General features: G+C 31.8%; 1 protein-coding gene and 1 long non-coding RNA gene across 5 annotated transcripts in view; one reads left to right on the forward strand and one right to left on the reverse strand.

Moving 5' to 3' along the window:
• LOC116844918 (zinc transporter foi-like) overlaps positions 1-19,930 on the forward strand; it is a 51,023-nt gene that overhangs the window by 23,674 nt on the left and 7,419 nt on the right. For 3 of the 4 annotated variants that reach the window (XM_032817058.1, XM_032817057.1, XM_032817056.1), the window contains exons 2-6: positions 7,620-8,392; positions 10,811-10,875; positions 17,411-17,666; positions 19,388-19,557; positions 19,648-19,875. In XM_032817058.1, the coding sequence (XP_032672949.1) occupies positions 7,633-8,392; positions 10,811-10,875; positions 17,411-17,666; positions 19,388-19,557; positions 19,648-19,875 (1,479 nt within the window). In that variant the 5' untranslated portion in view covers positions 7,620-7,632. Of the gene's footprint in view, positions 1-7,619; positions 8,393-10,810; positions 10,876-17,410; positions 17,667-19,387; positions 19,558-19,647; positions 19,876-19,930 lie in introns of those variants that run through there. The other variant, XM_032817055.1, reaches the window with a different exon arrangement.
• Positions 13,469-19,701, reverse strand: LOC116844920. Its single transcript, XR_004378154.1, has 3 exons — positions 19,553-19,701; positions 19,248-19,326; positions 13,469-17,582 (listed from the first exon to the last, which is right to left on the reverse strand). It is a non-coding gene; the product is annotated as an uncharacterized LOC116844920 (long non-coding RNA).

Genomic DNA, 19,930 nt, shown 5'->3' on the forward strand with positions numbered 1-19,930 from the left:
ATATATATATATATATATATATATATATATATATATATATATATAATAACTTTTATTGTTACTTTATATGGCTGTTATTACCGTAAATAATTATCGTTGTATTATTTATTATATATTGTATTATCGTCAAAGAACGTACGCACATAGGACAAATTGTAAAGAAAAAGTTTTTTCTGTCTCAGCTGTATTATAGTATTAAAGTGATCTGTTTTACCTGAATTATTGCGATAACACTTGGATATATAAAATATTATTTAAATTAAATTAATTTAGGATAATTAGTAAAATGTTATTAAAGCGATACTAAGGTTTATTTTTCCTTTTCGCTGTTAACTTGATTTTTATTTATTATCATTATTATTATATTTTTCTTAATTTTCTTCTGTATCTTTTTAATAATAGCTATTCCTTTTCCATAAATAGAGATTTCCATAATTTGTAGTAAAAAATAATAGAAACTAACGTCTTTACTTTCTGAGTAACATGCGCGCGGTAACGAATTTTTAAAAATAATCTCCAATCTTATTGATTATCTCCCGTTTTCTTCCGTTTGCCATTATTACTTGCTACAAATACGTAACAAATGTGGATCGTCATTTCATGGTGGAGTAACGTTAATCGTTACTTTATATTTAGCCGATCCATCTATAGGTCTTATTATGATGCGCGAGAGAGAAATGCTTTTATATAGATTATACGTACATATACGCGTTGTGCACAAGATGATCGCGAGTCAGACAAATATTGTATAAAATATTAGTGGCATAACATAGCGGGATAGGATATATAAAGTATTGCAGACTCTAATATCTAGGAAAAAATGTATTATTCGAAAAAAGTTTCAAACAAAAGTTGTAAGATTTCAATAAAGCATGTTATTATGTTAATAAAATATATATAGTTAATAAAATATAGTTAATAAAATATCTTTTAAAAGTTATTTTAAGATTAATTTCAATTTTTTAAATAGAATCATGTTTCTTTTTAACATAAATCGATTTCTCCGGTTGTTCTATGTATAAAAGTACTAAACGAAAATTATTGAAAAATGAATATTTTTTGAGTAACATTACAGCTCGTGTAGTAATCTGAAGCAAATGGGACAAGAAAATTAAAAAAATTTTTTAAATTGTGTTGGAGGATAAGTTTTTATTATATGCATTAAAATCGAAATTTAAAAAAATGGCAGCATTTCGAAGTATGAAAGAATAATTATAAGTAATTTGTTCTCAATCTCTTTCTTTTCTATTTAGTGATCCGAGAAAAACACTAATTTCGGAAATTTTTCAAAGGATTTAGGTTTGTCCTCTGGAAAATGCAACACTTGAATGCTCAATAGAAATTGGATGTTTTCTGCGGAGCCGAAATTCGCGATTCATTGCGGATCATTATGCTAGTAAATAAAGGCTGTGTTCAGATATTTACTGCCAGTACTGAAAATCTAAATGTAATATGAACTACAGATTTTCAGTATTAGGCACTTATTATGGGACTTTTGACGATTTCGCTCGGAAACGCGAGATTCCGACTGATAAGTTTTCGACCTTGATTCCGTTGATGCATTTATGCTATTATGAGTTCTGAGTGGAATCGGCTTTCTGCGCGTTACAGTCGGAGTTAAGTGAGACAAGAGGAACGAATGGAACAGCTGCTTGGACCAATCACAATACAAAAAAAAATAACTAGAAAAATAACTAGTCATACACATATTGGTCTTGGTGCAAAATGACAGATAAGTAATATATTCGACTGAACCTGGCTTAATCAATCCTGAGTTATTAAACTCAAGTTTATTGGTTGAATATTTTCTTATAAATTTTGTGATTGGTTAGTAAAGTCTTGTGATGTCATTAATCGATCCTGGATCGTTTAACCAAAGTCCAATCGAAATAGCTATGTTACGCTAAAGTTACGTTCGGATATTCACTATCAATACTGAAAATCTATAATATATGTAACATAAACTATACATTTTTAATATTGGCAGTGAATATCGAACACCGTCAAAGTAAGTAAAATATATTAATGTAATATATTAAAAATATTTTAATTTTATATCAACAATATTTATTATTTTTATATAATAATTAATGTTATGTTGGTTAATGGTTGGTTAATGGTTGGTTTGTTAATGTATGGTTATATATGACGTTATATTATTAATATAAAATCATGTAAGGGTACATCTTTTTTAAAATAAGTTATTTAATAAAATAAAAATTTTTTATAGAAGCTTATATATTTTTATTATATACATCATGTATTTTATATATCATGAAATTATTTATATCAGTAATAATATGAGATAATATATTTTTATTAACATTATTATTAATAACGTATTAATGTTAAATGTCCATTGTCAACAATAATTATTTTAATCAACAGAGATAGGAATAATCCAAAAAGTATATCCAAAAAATATAAAGTCCAAATATGTTTGAACACATCCACACACAACGTTGGCCAAAATTTAAAAAATAAAATACAATAACAAAGTTAAGTTATATTCGTCAGCCTTCGACTGCCGCGGCAAGCTCATTTCGACTGGAATTGACTTTCCTCCTTATCCCGAGGTATCGGAAAATTTCCAATCGATTCGGAAACAATCCGAGTGTCTATAATAAAACAAACCATCGAAAAAATGGAATTATTCTGATCAAAATCGATCTCGTACGAGTTTCATAATAGATGACCAGATATTGCTAACTCAATTCCATCTCGACTTATGCCATCGTGCACCTTCCCTATAGTCTTGTTTACTTGCATAATGCTCGCAATATTCGTCAGCCGTTCTTCTGACTGTATTCGGTACATCCAGAAGACCTATTACGGTTTTCGACTAAATTTACTCCACATTAGCATTTCACATAGCCTTGGTCACTCAATTATGGAAGTGTCCAGTGGAAATGTATGGTAACTAGGCGATAGTGATCTCACATTTTCACCAAGTCGATAGCGCCACTGTAATTCAACAGGGAATTGATTATGTATTAACACAACGTAGTGAAAATTACTAAAATGAACAAATTCGCTGGTTATTGACCAATGAAATGATAAATATTTTGGTAAATTCTCTCATTCTTGTAATTTTCACAAAGTTTTTGTAATACAGACTCAAAACTGCGTGATGTCGTCTTATATTTGGTAATAGAGATCGTAAATTTTTAATAAGCATTTATATAGCTTCCCTGAAAAATCTTTGTAAAATTATAAAGTTGTTTATGTACTCATGTACTCATTTTACTCGACTGTATTTTTTATTTTTATTAACTTTAAACATGAGCTTTAAAAAAATATAATCTCCGGAAGTGTTAATCGTATTTACGTAAAGACATGCGGAATTCACTTTCCAGTATACTAAATAGAGATCTGAGGATCCTGTAATCTTTTTCATATTTTCAGTATTGTATTTTATCGATATTGCATAAATACCATAAACATTAAATTATCCATTGTATATGGAAAAAAGTTGTTCTCTTGTCACTGTTTGACTTCACCTTTTCATGTGAAAGAGCATTCGTAAGAATCGCCTGTTTTTATTCCCACGATTTTGGAACTAAATTGTGTGCCAAATGATACCTTATGATGAGACATTTAACATAAAAAATTTTTAAGTTGAGAATTGGTTACAGAGATATGGAGGGTTAAAGTTGTTAAAAATTCATTAACCCATACACTTTAAGGTATGAATTTTTATGTCAGTTCGATAATTTAAAACTTCGTACTCGGGGGTTTTGTTGACAACAAATTTGAAGTTAGATTTTCAAAATTCAGTTTCAGTTTCAAAATCGCGGGAACAAAAACGGGCGAAAAAATCACTGATTTTACGGATGTTCTTTCGAGCCCCGAGCAAGTAATTTCATATTTTCACGCAGTAAGATCAATTATAAGTTGCTCTCACTTCTCTCCGTCATTTTTTTGAAAATCGTAGATTTTCTTGTCAGAAAGATCTATTTATTTTGTTAAGATCCATTTAATTTGCTAAAGAACATAGTAAATCTCGCTAGAAACATAGCAAAAATTTCCAATAGTAAAGTTCAAAAGTTCCTAAAATATAAATGACATGAAATGAAAGGATCAAGAGACAAAGTAGTCTCGCGCTAAGTACACGTGCAAAACAACAGCGTACAATACAGATACGATACAGAAGATAGAAACGAATGAAACTTATGATTTTATTGGAAATGACTTTTGAATTCAATAGTAGTAAGTGACGAGATAATTTACGTAAACCGCGAGACCGGCCTTAGCTGCGTTGGGTATTGTAAATTGAAGACGTCGGATTGCTCTTTTACCTCGAAAATGTATAAAAATGAGAGAGATATGAGATCTTTTTCATCTTTATCATCTTTTTCATTTCTATGCATCTTCGAGATGAAAGAACAATCCGACATCTTCGATTTACAATGCCAAACGCAGCCCATATATATTTATATTGCCAAACTAGCTAAGCGCAGGCAAGATTTATTCGACTGTAACGGCTAAACCAATGACGTTCTCGATGAACTTAATCGATTGTTTGGATTTATATCACATAATAAATTAAAGATTGTTCCTTGGTTACACAATTCTTTCTATAGTAATTTTTACTATAGAATTTTTTCTGCGTAGTAGTAGTTACGTGTCGTCTTGAAAGTTTGACAAAGAACCCTGTATGATTCTCATGAAAAAAACGTTTTCAGTCAATTTACTTGAATTTGTGGTATGTTGCAATTCTTGCACACAGCTGATAAAAAATTTCAATAAACTAAAACCCTTGTATAACTAGTTTCTGAATTAAAAACATTTGAAAGTCTCTTTCAGACAAATTGAAGATGTTTTTCTCATAAGAGTACTCTCTCTATCTCTCTCTCTCTCTCTCTTTGAACATTGAGTACCGTATTAGATGTTGGTCTGATGGTCGAAGAAAGAGAGGAAATGCGTTTTGTCAACTTGAAGTCGACGATTTGGAACAATAAACGCCTGTTATTGTTATTATTATTATTATTATTACTTTATATTCGCTTCTTATCAGTTATATAATTTTTTGTTGACTGACCTTCTAATCATTTATTTGTATTATATGGGTCATTACTGCACAGAGGCACAACGGCGGAACGCAAGTAGAGGGGGGAGGTCGGGCAATTTTCTAAATATTCGTTATGGCCGATTTGTCGTTGTTTATAAATGCGCGCTCCTTATTGAACCGCGTTTAAATATATCTTGACGTTCGCGAAACAATCGTGGGCGCTCAATGCGATATAAATAATCATAATGAGGCTCTTGCGACTTGTGAATACAATCATCATGTGAGTAGTTTTTCAAATGGCGTATATAGTAACTCGCGGCTCTTCCACGATTGGTGATCGTAGCCTATCGGTAGCAAAATCGCTTGCATACGTGTGTTATAGTCAATCACGGATACGTCGCAAATTCGAAGTAAAACACAACGGCGTTTAGAGAAGAAGGTAACGAGAACCTTATTGGGAAACACGTGCGTACACAAAGACGTAGTTGTCACAAGGAAGCGAAGAAAATACTGAAATACCTTTATCACAATAATCATATGATCGTTTAAACTGTACGGCGCGTATTATCTATCTATACACGGTATTATCATGGAACTCTTTACACATAGATAAATGTTTCCTGCTAGAACTATTAATAGCATAGTTGGTCTCCAAGCAAGTGAATTGTGGTTACACAATTCTTTCTATAGTAATTTTTACTATAGACTTTTCTTCGCGTAGTAGTAATGTAGTTACGTGTCATCTAGAAAGTTTAACAAAGAACCCTATATGATTCTCATGAGAAAAACTTTTTCAGTCAATTTACTTGAATTTGTGGTATGTTGCAATTCTTGTACACAGCTGATAAAAAATTTCAATGAACTAAAACCCTTGTATAACTAGTTTCTGAATTAAAAACATTTGAAAGTCTCTTTCAGACAAATTGAAGATGTTTTTCTCATAAGAGTACTCTCTCTATCTCTCTCTCTCTCTCTCTTTGAACATTGAGTACCGTATTAGATGTTGGTCTGATGGTCGAAGAAAGAGAGGAAATGCGTTTTGTCAACTTGAAGTCGACGATTTGGAACAATAAACGTCTGTTATTGTTATTACTATTATTATTACTTTATATTCGTTTCTTATCAGTTATATAATTTTTTATTGTCTGACCTTCTAATCATTTATTTGTATTATATGGGTCATTACTGCACAGAGGCACAACGGCGGAACGCAAGTAGAGGGGGGAGGTCGGGCAATTTTCTAAATATTCGTTATGGCCGATTTGTCGTTGTTTATAAATGCGCGCTCCTTATTGAACCGCGTTTAAATATATCTTGACGTTCGCGAAACAATCGTGGACGCTCAATGCGATATAAATAATCATAATGAGGCTCTTGCGACTTGTGAATACAATCATCATGTGAGTAGTTTTTCAAATGGCGTATATAGTAACTCGCGGCTCTTCCACGATTGGTGATCGTAGCCTATCGGTAGCAAAATCGCTTGCATACGTGTGTTATAGTCAATCACGGATACGTCGCAAATTCGAAGTAAAACACAACGGCGTTTAGAGAAGAAGGTAACGAGAACCTTATTGGGAAACACGTGCGTACACAAAGACGTAGTTGTCACAAGGAAGCGAAGAAAATACTGAAATACCTTTATCACAATAATTATATGATTGTTTAAACTGTACGACGCGTATTATCTATCAATACACGGTATTATCATGGAACTCGTTACACATAGATAAATATTTCCTGCTGAACTATGCTATTAACAGTTCTAGCAGGAAACATTTATCTATGTGTAATGAGTTACATGATAATACCGTGTATAGATAGATAATACGCGCCGTACAGTTTAAACGATCATATAATTATTGTGATAAAGGTATTTCAGTATTTTCTTCGCTTCCTTGTGACAACTACGTTTTTGTGTACGCACGTGTTTCCCAATAAGGTTCTCGTTACTTTCTTCTCTAAACGCCGTTGTGTTTTACTTCGAATTTGCGACGTATCCGTGATTGACTATAACACACGTATGCAAGCGATTTTGCTACCGATAGGCTACGATCACCAATCGTGGAAGAGCCGCGAGTTACTATATACGCCATTTGAAAAACTACTCACATGATGATTGTATTCACAAGTCGCAAGAGCCTCATTATGATTATTTATATCGCATTGAGCGCCCACGATTGTTTCGTCAAGATATATTTAAACGCGGTTCAATAAGGAGCGCGCATTTATAAACAACGACAAATCGGCCATAACGAATATTTAGAAAATTGCCCGACCTTCCCCCTCTACTTGCGTTCCGCCGTTGTGCCTCTGTGCAGTAATGACCTTTATCACAATAGTTATTTGATCGTTAAAACCGTATCGTTAAACGGTGCGTATTATCTATATTAAATATTATTATCGAACTCGTTACACATAGATAAATGTTTTCTGTTACGCTCAGCTAGAGCTGTTAATAGCATAGTTGGTCTCCAACAAGTGCGGTTGCAGGCAACCCCAGAGGCTCACAGTTCGAGTCCCAAAACTCATTCGAGAACTCGAATTCATCGCAAATGTGGAATATGCGCGCCGCATATTTATTCAGAAGTTTGTGTTTTACTTTCAGGAGACTCATCGTCATGTCACATCACATCGTCACCGTCTGTGTGGTGTGCGTGCTGTGCGCTGCGCATGTCCCCTGCTCGGCGCACACGGACTTATCAGCCGCGGTGGTGAACACAGTGCTGCACAATTCGACAAATACCAGAAACGATTCTTCGAATTTGAAGGCGCACGGCCAACCGTTGTGGACGTTAGAAAGACACAAAGAGGAGATGGCGTACTCGAAGGAGCGGGACAAATCGTACGTGAATAGTTTCAGTAGCAATAATAAGCGCGACGTTGTGCGGTACAACGATACAACGAGGCGTATTATTAACGGTAATAATAATAACGCCCGAATGAACGGCGACGCCATAGCGAACGATGATACCTATGTTAAGAAGAAGATAGCGAAGAATTTCAAAGGCGGCGGGAGCGCGAGGATACAACAACAGCGACAACAGACGTTGACGAACGAAAACACGTCGTCCGCCGACGACTCGAGGGATACAGAGCTCTTGAAGCGACTCGCGCAGACCGAGTGGCTGTTGGCTTCCAAGCTCACACGATTTAAGGAGGACTCGCGTACCGTTAATACTTCTAGATTAAAAAGGGATGTAGCTGTAGACGAGAGGTACTTCATGAAGAAGATCTTCGAGGCCTACGGGGATGGAACGAGCTTAACTATGGGCGGCTTCGAGAAACTCGTTCGCAAGCTGGGTCTACTAAGGTTATTGAACGATATATCTACACTAGAGGATGATAGCGTCGACAGGAGTATGCGTAAGAATCAATTAGGTAATGTATATGAGACAATCACTTATAAATCAATATTTACCGTCGACTTTCGACTTTTGTAAAATCGACGATAATTTATTACAAGATGTCTGAAGATAAGTCTTCCATATCGCGTGTACATGTAGCTTCCCGGAAAAGAAAGGTTTATATGGATTTTGTCCATATATGGCCATGGATGATCATATATAATTATATATATCCACATTGAAAAGTATGCTGTTGTGAGAAGATACAATTGAAATAAACTTACTTGTAGTATAAACTTATTTGTGGTAGAAGGTACAATTGAAATAAATGCTTGTTTATGGTAGCCCATGATCGATGTTAATTGAATCAAATAATGATTTTCTTTTTTCGTTCAATAGTATATTTAACTATAGAAGAAGGAAGGCGGGACGCGTATCTTTTCGCGCATTCGGGAGCTGCGTATCTTTTTGTTCCAGAGAGAGAAAGATATCGAAAACGCAATTTGCTAGGCCGGGATTCGATTCCGGGTCTTTCGCTTGCCAGATAACTGCTCTAAACCACTGAGCTACTTGACGCTCCACGCTCACGACATTCTCCTCTCCCTAAATAACGCTCAGAGATGCCGCTCAGAGATTTGTTTTATATATGAACATGTATAATTAGATATATAAATGATCATATATAAAATTACATGCATGGACAAAATTCATATATAATAACTATTATAATATAATAATAGCTATTATAATTCTATTTTGCATCAACACATCTTATTTTGTAAACAATCACAAAATTTCGAGTTATTAAGAAGATTGCCGAAGAATCAGGCACGTAGATGAGTTGCTACAGCGATATCTGTCATCGTGTGTTTCAAGATTAGTTCAAATTGAACGAAGAGTTCTATACTATTTTGCAAAGAGCTATTTTTAAATTTTTAGTTATTAATTAAAGAACATTGATGCACGCGATAAATTTGCCAATCGCATCTTTAATTAATAATTAAAAAATTTACGTGGTTGTTTGCAAAATAGTGGAGAAATTTTCGGTTTTAGTTTGATCTAACTTACAATGTATACATGGAGAATATTCGATTTGACCTATTTTGCATGTATACGATATATGGGATACTATCGTTAGACACTTTGTATAATAATATCGATGAATTCGTCAGTTTGACGTCATATGATCGTTACTACCGTTCTGTACACCTCTGAACAATCACATTAGATAGACATATTTCGGCATATTGTCTATTTAATGATTAGCGCAAGTACACAAAGATGTGTATTCATACAAGAATTTTACACAAAAGAAGTCATCTGATGCTACATTGAGAAAAAAAGCAGTTGGATAGATAAAATCGACGGTCATCAGCCATCAAAGAAATATCATATCCAGGGAAAAAAAGATTATATCTAATTATATATAAATATATATAAATATATATAATTATATATGAATTTTGTCCATATATATGACCTTATATATGATCATATCTAATTATATATGTTCATATATAAAACGAAAATTGTCCAATGAAAAAAGGAAAATTTAATTCGATTAAACGTCGATATCATGGGCTATCATAAACATAAGCATTTACTTCAATTGTATCTTCACAATAGTATTCTTTTCAATGTCGACATATATAATTATATATGATCATATATAACCATATATGGACAAAATTTATATATAAACTTTTTTTTTCCCGGGTTCTATCAACAACATACGCGTTGGCACAACAATAAGTTGCATAGAAATCACTATATCTGCATTGATATAGTAATATAGTAACGCAATTTATTATTGTATTAACGTGTATTTTGTTGAATAGATCCAATATTTCTTTGATGGCCAATGTCCTCCAATTTTGTCGATCCAATCACTTTTTTTTCAGCGTAATGAAAATTGCGGCAATATTCGGATGTCATGAAAATTGTTACCGAGAAAAATTTTGCCGAGAAGAGAACACAATAATCCGGAATTATTTTAGTAATAAGAAATAAATATTTTGATTAAAATTTTCGCGTAATAAATGGATATTTCTTAAAACAGATATAAAAATGAATTTTTATATTTTTAACGCATTGTGCTGTTTGAACACAGCATCACAAAGTATACATTAAATATTTATATGCTATGTTCGACATTTCTGCTTATCTGGAACTGTCCGTTGCGGACCATCCTATATTTCTCACTTTTTCTTGTTTTTTATATAACAATGTAAAACAGACTTGATTAGTTTATGTGGATATTGAATGAAAAATGGTTACTGTCACACTTATATAACGTTGGTCTCTCCTGAGAATCGATCAGTCGCACGTCTGCGACGTGTTAATTTATATCTTTATTTTTTTCTCGGTGTAATAAAAGGTGTCAGTTAAATCAGTAATGATGCAGTGAAAAAGAACTTGATTAATTGATTATGCGTATTTATTTTTATTACAGATAGTAATAAGAATTTTCCAAATAAAGGCCTACAGGATACAGATAGTAAGAACGACAAAGAAAGGGTAAGCGAAAAGTTATTCGTTAGAATTCTTTTTTTATATATATTTTCTAAATTTTTGAGAGTGAAATTTTATCAAACAAAACGAGTAAAAATTCATTTATCCTTAGAACACTATACTTCTTGTGAGTCCCGATTTCATTATATTGGAGTAGTGCACCCAGAACTTGTAATGATCAATATTTCCTCGAAAAGCAGATATTTTTTTAATGTGAATACTAAAATGTCAGTAATACACCTATATCAATAATTATGATTGAGGTTTTATAAAAAAATTTAATTTTGCAAAAAGACCGAATAGAAATTTCTTTAACCACAAAAAAGTTATTTACTTGAAAATTTATAGTTTTTTGTAACGCTGTATTCTATAAAATTAATTGCTATTTGTTAAAGATGAAGAATGTAATTTTCCAGAAAAAACGTGAAACAATGATTTAAAAAAAAATGTTATTTTAACATGAAGAATTTTAACATCAAGGCTGATTTTAACGATGTTTTTTACATCTTCTAAACAGCAGATAGGATTACCTGCAACACAGTAAAGGAAAGACAAGTTCTTTTCTCTCATAGTCTTACCTTTCACTGTATAGAAATAGCTGGTGTTTCTACAATATGGATGTGGTACATTCAAGTGTGGTGTTCTAGGGTTAAGACAATAATGAAAATACTGAATCACAGAGGTAAACGTTTAACTTCTTGCGTTGATATTTATTTGGCAAACTTATGGGACGTATGCATCTATTTAAGTCCACATTTGGAAAAAACGAAAGTATTTCACAACTCGATTTATATCTACTTCACACAGTCTTGCAAAATTTTTTTAAAGTGTATTTTGTTATTACAAAATAATAAAATCGCCAAATTTGTATATATATAACTCACGATGATACAATTCCTAGGAGACATTATTTCAACACAAGGACTTAAACTCAAAATGGATTCTTGATCCATTCAAGCGAATGTTTCAATTGATTAAGGCGAATTTGTTCCAGAGCCACTATTTTGTACATATGTTCTGACAATTATCGGTACTAGAGGTCTTCTAATCAGAATTCGAACAAAGTGTAATGACCCCTGATTGATTCGCATCCTATCTGCTATGTTTAGGAATGATATGATGGGAGTGAAAGAGAAATTCTAATAGAAGACAAAAAGTAACTTTAAGATTGAAATGATGAAGCATGCTGCAATTTCTCTCTCATTCACTTCCTCTCTGCAAATGGCGGCTGATATCCTAACTCTGATTTGAGGAACTCTAGTCGGTACGCTAATGATGTCTGTCATTAGCGTCTTTCATAATTATGAATAATGAAAAATTATGAAAAATGAAAATTATGAATAATGAATTATGAAAAATGGCAATTTTTATAAAAAATTTTAATGTAAATAAAGACGTAGCTAAACAGTGCCACGCAACACAATCTAAAATCGGGATATAAGATGTCTGAAAAACGTCTTAAAAACGTTTCTCAGACGTTAGTATATAAGACGTCTTTAAGACGTTTTTAAGATATATCCCGATTTTAGATATTATTTTGTGTGAGATTAAATATATTAAATTATATAAAAAATTAGATAAATATGTATTTGTAACACATCAATTTTTTTTACAACTTCATGTTTGACTGATTTATATAATGTTATGAGATCATTTTTCAAAAATTGTATGTCACGTACAAGATGTCTTGTTAAAAATGTTTATAAACGACAAGTATCGTTAATCGTTTACCATTGATAACAAGAAGTTGCAAAAGGCGCTAGTTTGTCTTAAATATTTATTTAATTATCGAGTGAAATTGGATGTCTTTAATTTTTTTTTATTTTAATTCAATTTTGTGTAAAAATTACCATCTTTCATACTTTATTATTTAAAGTTATTCATAATTATGACAGACTCTAACGACAGACGTCGTTAGCGTACCGAATCGACAGTTGTTGACAGTCTATATCTTATAACTTTTAACAACAGCTTTTCTACCATATACCTGCGCAACGACAATATAACGATAGCATAGTTTATCGGGACAATATTAGCTACAATATATATATATATATATATATATATATATATATATATATATATTCAATATTGGCCCAGTATTGTAAAGTAGATGCTTGGTATCTTATAGCCAATATAAAATTCTCAATATTGGCAATTCCTTTGTTAATAATATTGGCTAATATTGAATTATATTGAATAATATTGAGTTATATTGAATAATATTGAATAATATTGAATTATATTGGCTAATATCGAGTTATAGCTTAATGTATCCCTAATGTATGCCAATATTGGTACAATCATTTTATGCAATACTGGAAATTTATTTACATTTTATTTATACCAGTATTTATATCAGTATAACCAGTATTGACTATATATTGGCTATATTGGCTATATTGGCCTAATATATTTTAATGTAACTAATATTGGGCCGATGTAACGCCAGTGAACTGTACTATTAGAGTAATAATACTATCGTTAAAAGTTATAGAATCAATAGGTAGGTATATACAGAATAGTGGCCTAGCAACGCTGGAATATAGTCGGTTATGAGACGGTTTAGACATAATGGGACTTCACCAAACCGTAAAAATTGAGAGTAATTATAATAATTATTATATTTAATATTTACATTATTATTAATAATAATTGATAATATAATTACTGCGCGCAAATTTGTCGGTAATGATTTGCAATTTTGACAATTTGGTCAGATACTAACTTTATTCCCTAGCAGGACATATTAGTTGGCCAACGGTTGGCCATTGTAAATTCTACTTTGGCCGCTATAGATCCAACATTGGTCCAATATTTTATGCTACTCGAGTTGTGTCTAAATCGGCTTGCAACTAAAGTCTAATTTACAATATGTTCTTTGCTTTCTGTTTCTTATTCTCTATATCTTTCTGGCTAAAGATTTTCTGACTAAGGATCAAGTAAAAAAGAAATAAGAAGCAAAGAACACATTGTAAATCTGGACTAAAAATATATCTTGTAAATAAATGTATTCTTTGTTTCTTGTTTTTTTTTCTTTATCTCTTTCTAACTCAAATTAAATATTAAGCCTTACCCAGCGAAAAATCACTTGTCGATTGATGTCGAAACAATGTTGATTCGATGTCGAAACTGCCAAATCGACATTGATTCGACATCGTTTCGACATCGATCAAAAAAGTCATTTCTCGCTGGGTAGCCCAGATTTATAATGTCATCTTTGCTTCTTGTTCCTTTTTCTTTATCTTTTTCTGATTTAAATCTCAAGCAAAAAAATATAAAAAACAAGGAACAGAGAGCAAAGGATACATTATAAATCAGGCCTTAAGCCTGATTTAAAATATGCTCTTTGTGTTCTGTTTCTTGTCTTCTGTCTTTTTCTGGCTTAAAGCTTAAGATTTGAGTCAGAAACAGATAAAAAGAAAGAAGCAGGAAGAGCATATTGTAGGTCAGGCTTTAAGCGTGATCTTCAATGTGTTATTTGCTTCTTGTTTCTTTTTCTTTATTTTTTTCTGACTCACATCTTAAGTCTTAAGCTTGATCTATAATGTGTTATTTGCTTCCTATTACTTTTTCTTTATCTCTTTCTGACTCAAGCCTTAAACCTTAAACCTTAAACTAAAAAAAGACAGAAAACAAGAAATAGGAAGCAAAGAACACATTGTAGATTAGGCTTTAAGCCAAAAAAGACAGAGAACAAGAAACACGAAGCAAAAAGTACATTGTAAATTAAGTTTAAGTGTATGAGTAGTTTAAGTGCACAGATGTATTAACATATTCGTATTCAGTATGACGAGTTGCTTACTCGTTAGCAAATATGCGTGCCCGGACATAGACTTATTTTGAACTTGACAATATATTCGTTTGTGTAAAGGAGATTACATTCATTTCTATAATTAAAGGAAACATGAAAGTATTGCAAATCGTTTTACTCGTCATGTTGACATGTATGTTGCTGTAACACTCTGTATATAGACCAGTAGTATTTAACATTTATTTGAATTTTTCGATTACACGTGTTGTGTCTACATATTCGTGAATATTAATTGCGCGCGAAAATTCATTGAAATAGCTACGATATCTATTAGTGTTTTTATATACATTTTTTACATTACAAATATCACTGTTCGAATAATATTTATGATATTGTTAGTGATTTTTCGAATAATTAGTAGTAATTCTCGAATATATAGACTGCGTGTAATTGAAAAAAAAATCTCAATAATCACAGGTCTGATAAATGTTAAAAATATTATAGCCAGTCTATATACATTAGATTCACTCTTCAGTTTTGAGTGAAATTTCATTCACAATGAAAACATTCTATTTATGATTATTACAATACGAATATATTCGTTTACGATTCAGAATAGAAGAATTCATTTTATAATAAATGAATACCATTACAAATTTTTAAGGTATATAGAGGATTCATAGTTAATCAATTTGTTTTTATAAGGAATCGCGTCGCGTGATAGGTATCGACATTAGTGCAATTATCAGAAAGTGGATTGTGAAATTTAGTCTCAGTTCTGATTAAAAGTAAAATATCTCGAAAATAACGGGTTTCAGAAGAAAGCAAGTGAAATTTAGTCTCAGTTCTGATTAAAAGTAAAATATCTCGAAAATAATGGGTTTCAGAAGAAAGCAACTCAGTGGATCCAAGTGTGCAAAAAATTGCCTATCACGTGGCGCACAACCGGGATCTTTTCCGGTCTATAGCACGGAAACGCGTCGTTTACAAACATGTGTTTTTAATGAAAAAAAAATGATTCGCTTACACACCTTAAAAGTTTATAATAGATATTCATTTACACACTGTATATATAAGTGAAATTCGATTCTGAACAACTCGACTGTTACGCTTCTTTTCATATGGAATTTCACTTGAAGAAATTTAGAAAATACTTTTGTTCTTTTGACCATCGACATAATTAAAATACTTTGAAAAATAGAAGTATATTAGGCTTATAAAAGCCAAGCGCTGGATCAAATACGTGTAATAAACGAAAACAAAATATGTAATTAAATAACTAAGAATGCATTGATAATACTATAAACATACTAGCTGGACAATGCTATAAATATGACCATTATATCATTATAGAATGGAGATATGCTATATCATAATTTCAAACTATGAACGCGCTATTTCTTCCGAGATAATGCGTTGGTAACATTATTATTCGTGAACTTTCTAGATGATGTCGGTAATAATTATATAGCAGTCGTATATCGTTCGAAAGTGTCGACGTTATACATTAAATGTTATGCGTTGTTGGCTTTACTATAATGGATCTTTCCGTAAAAGTGCATTTTCATCATTTTTCACTCTGTACACATTTTTTTGTTTCCTTGCATATTTGCACAATTTTCAATAATAATCGTTTTAAATATTTTCTTCTATCTGAACAGAAGTGATGTTAACAAACATAAACACATGTCGAACTTTTCTAAATGATGAAGAATCTATTAGCCCTCAAATTAATGTTAAAGTTAATGTTGTTAATAATTTTTTTAATTTTATAAGCAAATTGCAAAAAGAACTTTTTTATATCGATTCTATTTGGATTATTTTTAATGCATGATGTAAACGCAATTATTGATGATGTAAAAGTAAATGCTACGCATTAGATAATAAAAAAGAGAATTTTTTAGTTCTTCCATAGTATAATGTTGTGATGGCTGCTATGATTCCTACGAGAAACTAGCGAACCCAGGAATCCGCGTCACTCAACCGCGTAATTCCAAATGCGGGATGTTGAAAATGCGGGTAAATTAAGCAATCGCCAAGAGTATAGATGGAAAATGCGTACAACGGATGTTGGGATTCAGTACTGACACATCTGTAACGCGATAATAGCAGTAATAATGAGTAATATCAGCTTTGGGTACATCAAAATAAAATAATCATTGCAACGCGTAACACTTCTAGATCGTTGATAATTATGTCTACATTATACATTGAAAATCATTCAAGGGTCGAAACATCTGTATAAAAAGATTTTTACAATATGTGTACACTTGTTTTTTAGTAATCTAATTATATACTTTGTTTTTATTTATTTTACACATTGATCCAACGCTTGTAAGTCTTATATTCCTCCATTTTGATTGTTAATTACAAAATCTATAAATATATCATTGTTTTAATACTTGGTCAAAGGACTACATGTAATAACTCTGCTTAGAAAATTCAATAAGAATTGATAGAAACATATACAAATTTAAAATTACGAGAATGTGTATATACAAATTTCAACGAAATATTATATATATGACTTTATCAGAGCTTATCACTTTTATTGGAAATTCCAATTTCTTACATTTCAGCTCACATAAAAAGTTATCAATTTGTTTTATATCATAATTTGCTTTTAACGATTAAATATATTATTCTATAACTACTACTATTATTATTAAATAAGTAACTATTGCTATTAAATATTATATTATAAATTATTCGTAAAATTTTTTAAGCAGAGAATATAAAATTATGAAATCTTAACATTTAAATATAATGATACTTCTTCAATTTCAGTGTTTAAATAGTGAAGAGTTGTTGCGCACTGTCGCCCAAGACACACATTACTCTACCATCAATAATAACACCACAACATTGCCTGGCTGGCTTTTCGAGCGCGTGTGTCCGATCCTCGTGTATCAATTGACGGCCGAATCCAGTTCGGAGAGAAATGGCTGTATAAGGGTACCTGAAAATTACAAATCCGATAATTACGATCGAATGGCGGTCGATAACTTTTACACCATGGAGGATTCGCGCAATACCATGCAAGGTATACGTATAAGCATAATGTTACATAATTACTCGGTAAGCAAGAAAACATTACAGTAATGTTATTGCAACGTTATTCGGTAATATATAATGTCTAAAAATATTTTAATGTTGTATAGGATATTATTACGAACAAACCCTGAACTTTGACCCTGATCTAGAGATTTTGGTAATGTTAAAGTTACGTATCATAGTGTTGTAAGCAACATTGCATTTGTTCTTTTACATTCTGATATTCATTTCTTCAGTACGTACTAACAATGTCTCTTATAAAAAAAAATAAATATAAATTTTTCCATTGCAATGTTCCAAACAAATTAATGTTTGATCATTTTGCTCGTGAAAGTAAAAGAAATCTGGAATGTTATTTTTTGTGTCAGGTAGTGTTAATAAGTTTTGACGATATCTTGGTGAATCATGTTTATAATATACTCTTATATTGCTTAAAAAATATTTTGCAATGACATATTCGCTAGCAAATGTTGGAATGGCGCAACAATAGTCGATACGTGATGAATATTAATACAATGTATTTTAGCGAATCAGTGTTATGACTTTTGGATTTTTAACCACCCAAACAGCACCAAGTCGACTATTAGTCAGTCTATTTCTGTCAGTTGGCAGAAAAAGTATAAAGTCGACTTTAAAGTCAGAGAATGTCAACTTTTAGTCGACTGAAAGTCGACAAATGACTCGACTATAGTCGGTCATCAGTCGGCCAATAGTCGACTTAGAATTCGACTTTATGTCGACTATAAGTCAATTTTCAGTCAATGTTCTGAAATAGTTGACTCTAAGTCGACTTACAGACAATAGTTAAAGTCGACAAAAAGTCATCTTTGAAAAAGACGGCTAAACGTCGACTTTAAAAGTCGACTTAAAGTTGACTAAAAAAAGTCATCTATCAGTCAACTATAAGTCGGCAAACAGTCAATCGTGTTGTGTGGGCAAACATTAAAATGATTAAAGAAAACAATAAATCACTTTCAAAACACAAGATATGGAACAATTTATATTAATCACAAGAAGTTTTATGTTAATCTTCCTTATTATTAAAATATTTAAATTATTTTAGCAGGAATGGCAAAAATTACACTTCTCAAATATACTTATAACATTCAACAAAATTAAGTAGGACATTGCTGTCGAGTCAATATATTCTGAAAATGTTCAAGAAATGATGTAATATGCAAAACATATTATCTAAAGTCCAATATATCTCCCACAATAATTATTAATAATTTTATCCTCCCACAATCATATTAATATTAAAGTTATATTAGTATTTAATAGCACTAAGACATCCGTGCTAGCTCCTTATGTGCCATTAATATTTCACTATTAGTTTCCAATATATCTAAAAAAAAGTCCAGTATAAGTTTATTATATTAGAATGATCGTATGTTGAAATATCATATATTGTTTGGAATGTTACTTTCATGTTTCTTGCTTATTACGGTAACGTTAAGAAAATGTTTCGTCTCATGTCTTGAATATTCTTTCAATATTTGGAAAACAATATTATATAACATTTTCAAAATATTCATAAAAACATGCAAAAACGTTATAAAAATATACGTACGTAAAATATTAATGTTTCAATAAGTGGATATAATGTTTCTTGTTTACTGGTAATTTTGCGTCGATGAGCAATATTCTTTCTGAAAAGCAAAAGGAAGATTTGTAATAACTTATAATAATCGTCATTTTCACTGTTTCCAGTTTGGCTCTATTCGACAATTAGCATTGTCATAATTAGCCTTAGCGGGCTACTTGGCGTAGCAGTAATTCCAATTATGGGAAAGACCTATTACAATCATGTACTACAATTTCTAGTCGCCCTGGCCGTAGGTACTTTAACCGGTGATGCCTTTATCCATCTCTTACCACATGCAAGTCTTTTTTTATTTTCCTACGAAGTGTTTCGCGTCCTAGCAGATTGGAGTAACATTTTAACAGTGTGATTTTTCTCGTGCGTCCAGGCAATGATGTCGCCTCACCATCATGAGCACGATGAGCATCACGAGCACGAGGATGAGCACGAGCATCACCATAGGAGCAATGTTTTACCGTTCGATCACGAGGCGCAACATAATATGAACATGTGGAAAGGGCTAGTCGCAATGATGGGCTTCGTATTGTTCTTCTTCACCGAGAAAGCATTAACCATGTTGGCCGAATGGCGAAAACATCGGCAACGTCGTAACAAGGTGAGCAAAGAAACGTAATATGGGATGATGTTTGAAATTAACGAGACAAAACTGT

The sequence above is a fragment of the Odontomachus brunneus genome, unplaced genomic scaffold (assembly GCF_010583005.1).
Source record: "Odontomachus brunneus isolate Ranch 3 - 2012 unplaced genomic scaffold, Obru_v1 Obru_scaffold_048, whole genome shotgun sequence".
Classification (NCBI taxonomy): Eukaryota; Metazoa; Arthropoda; class Insecta; order Hymenoptera; family Formicidae; genus Odontomachus; species Odontomachus brunneus.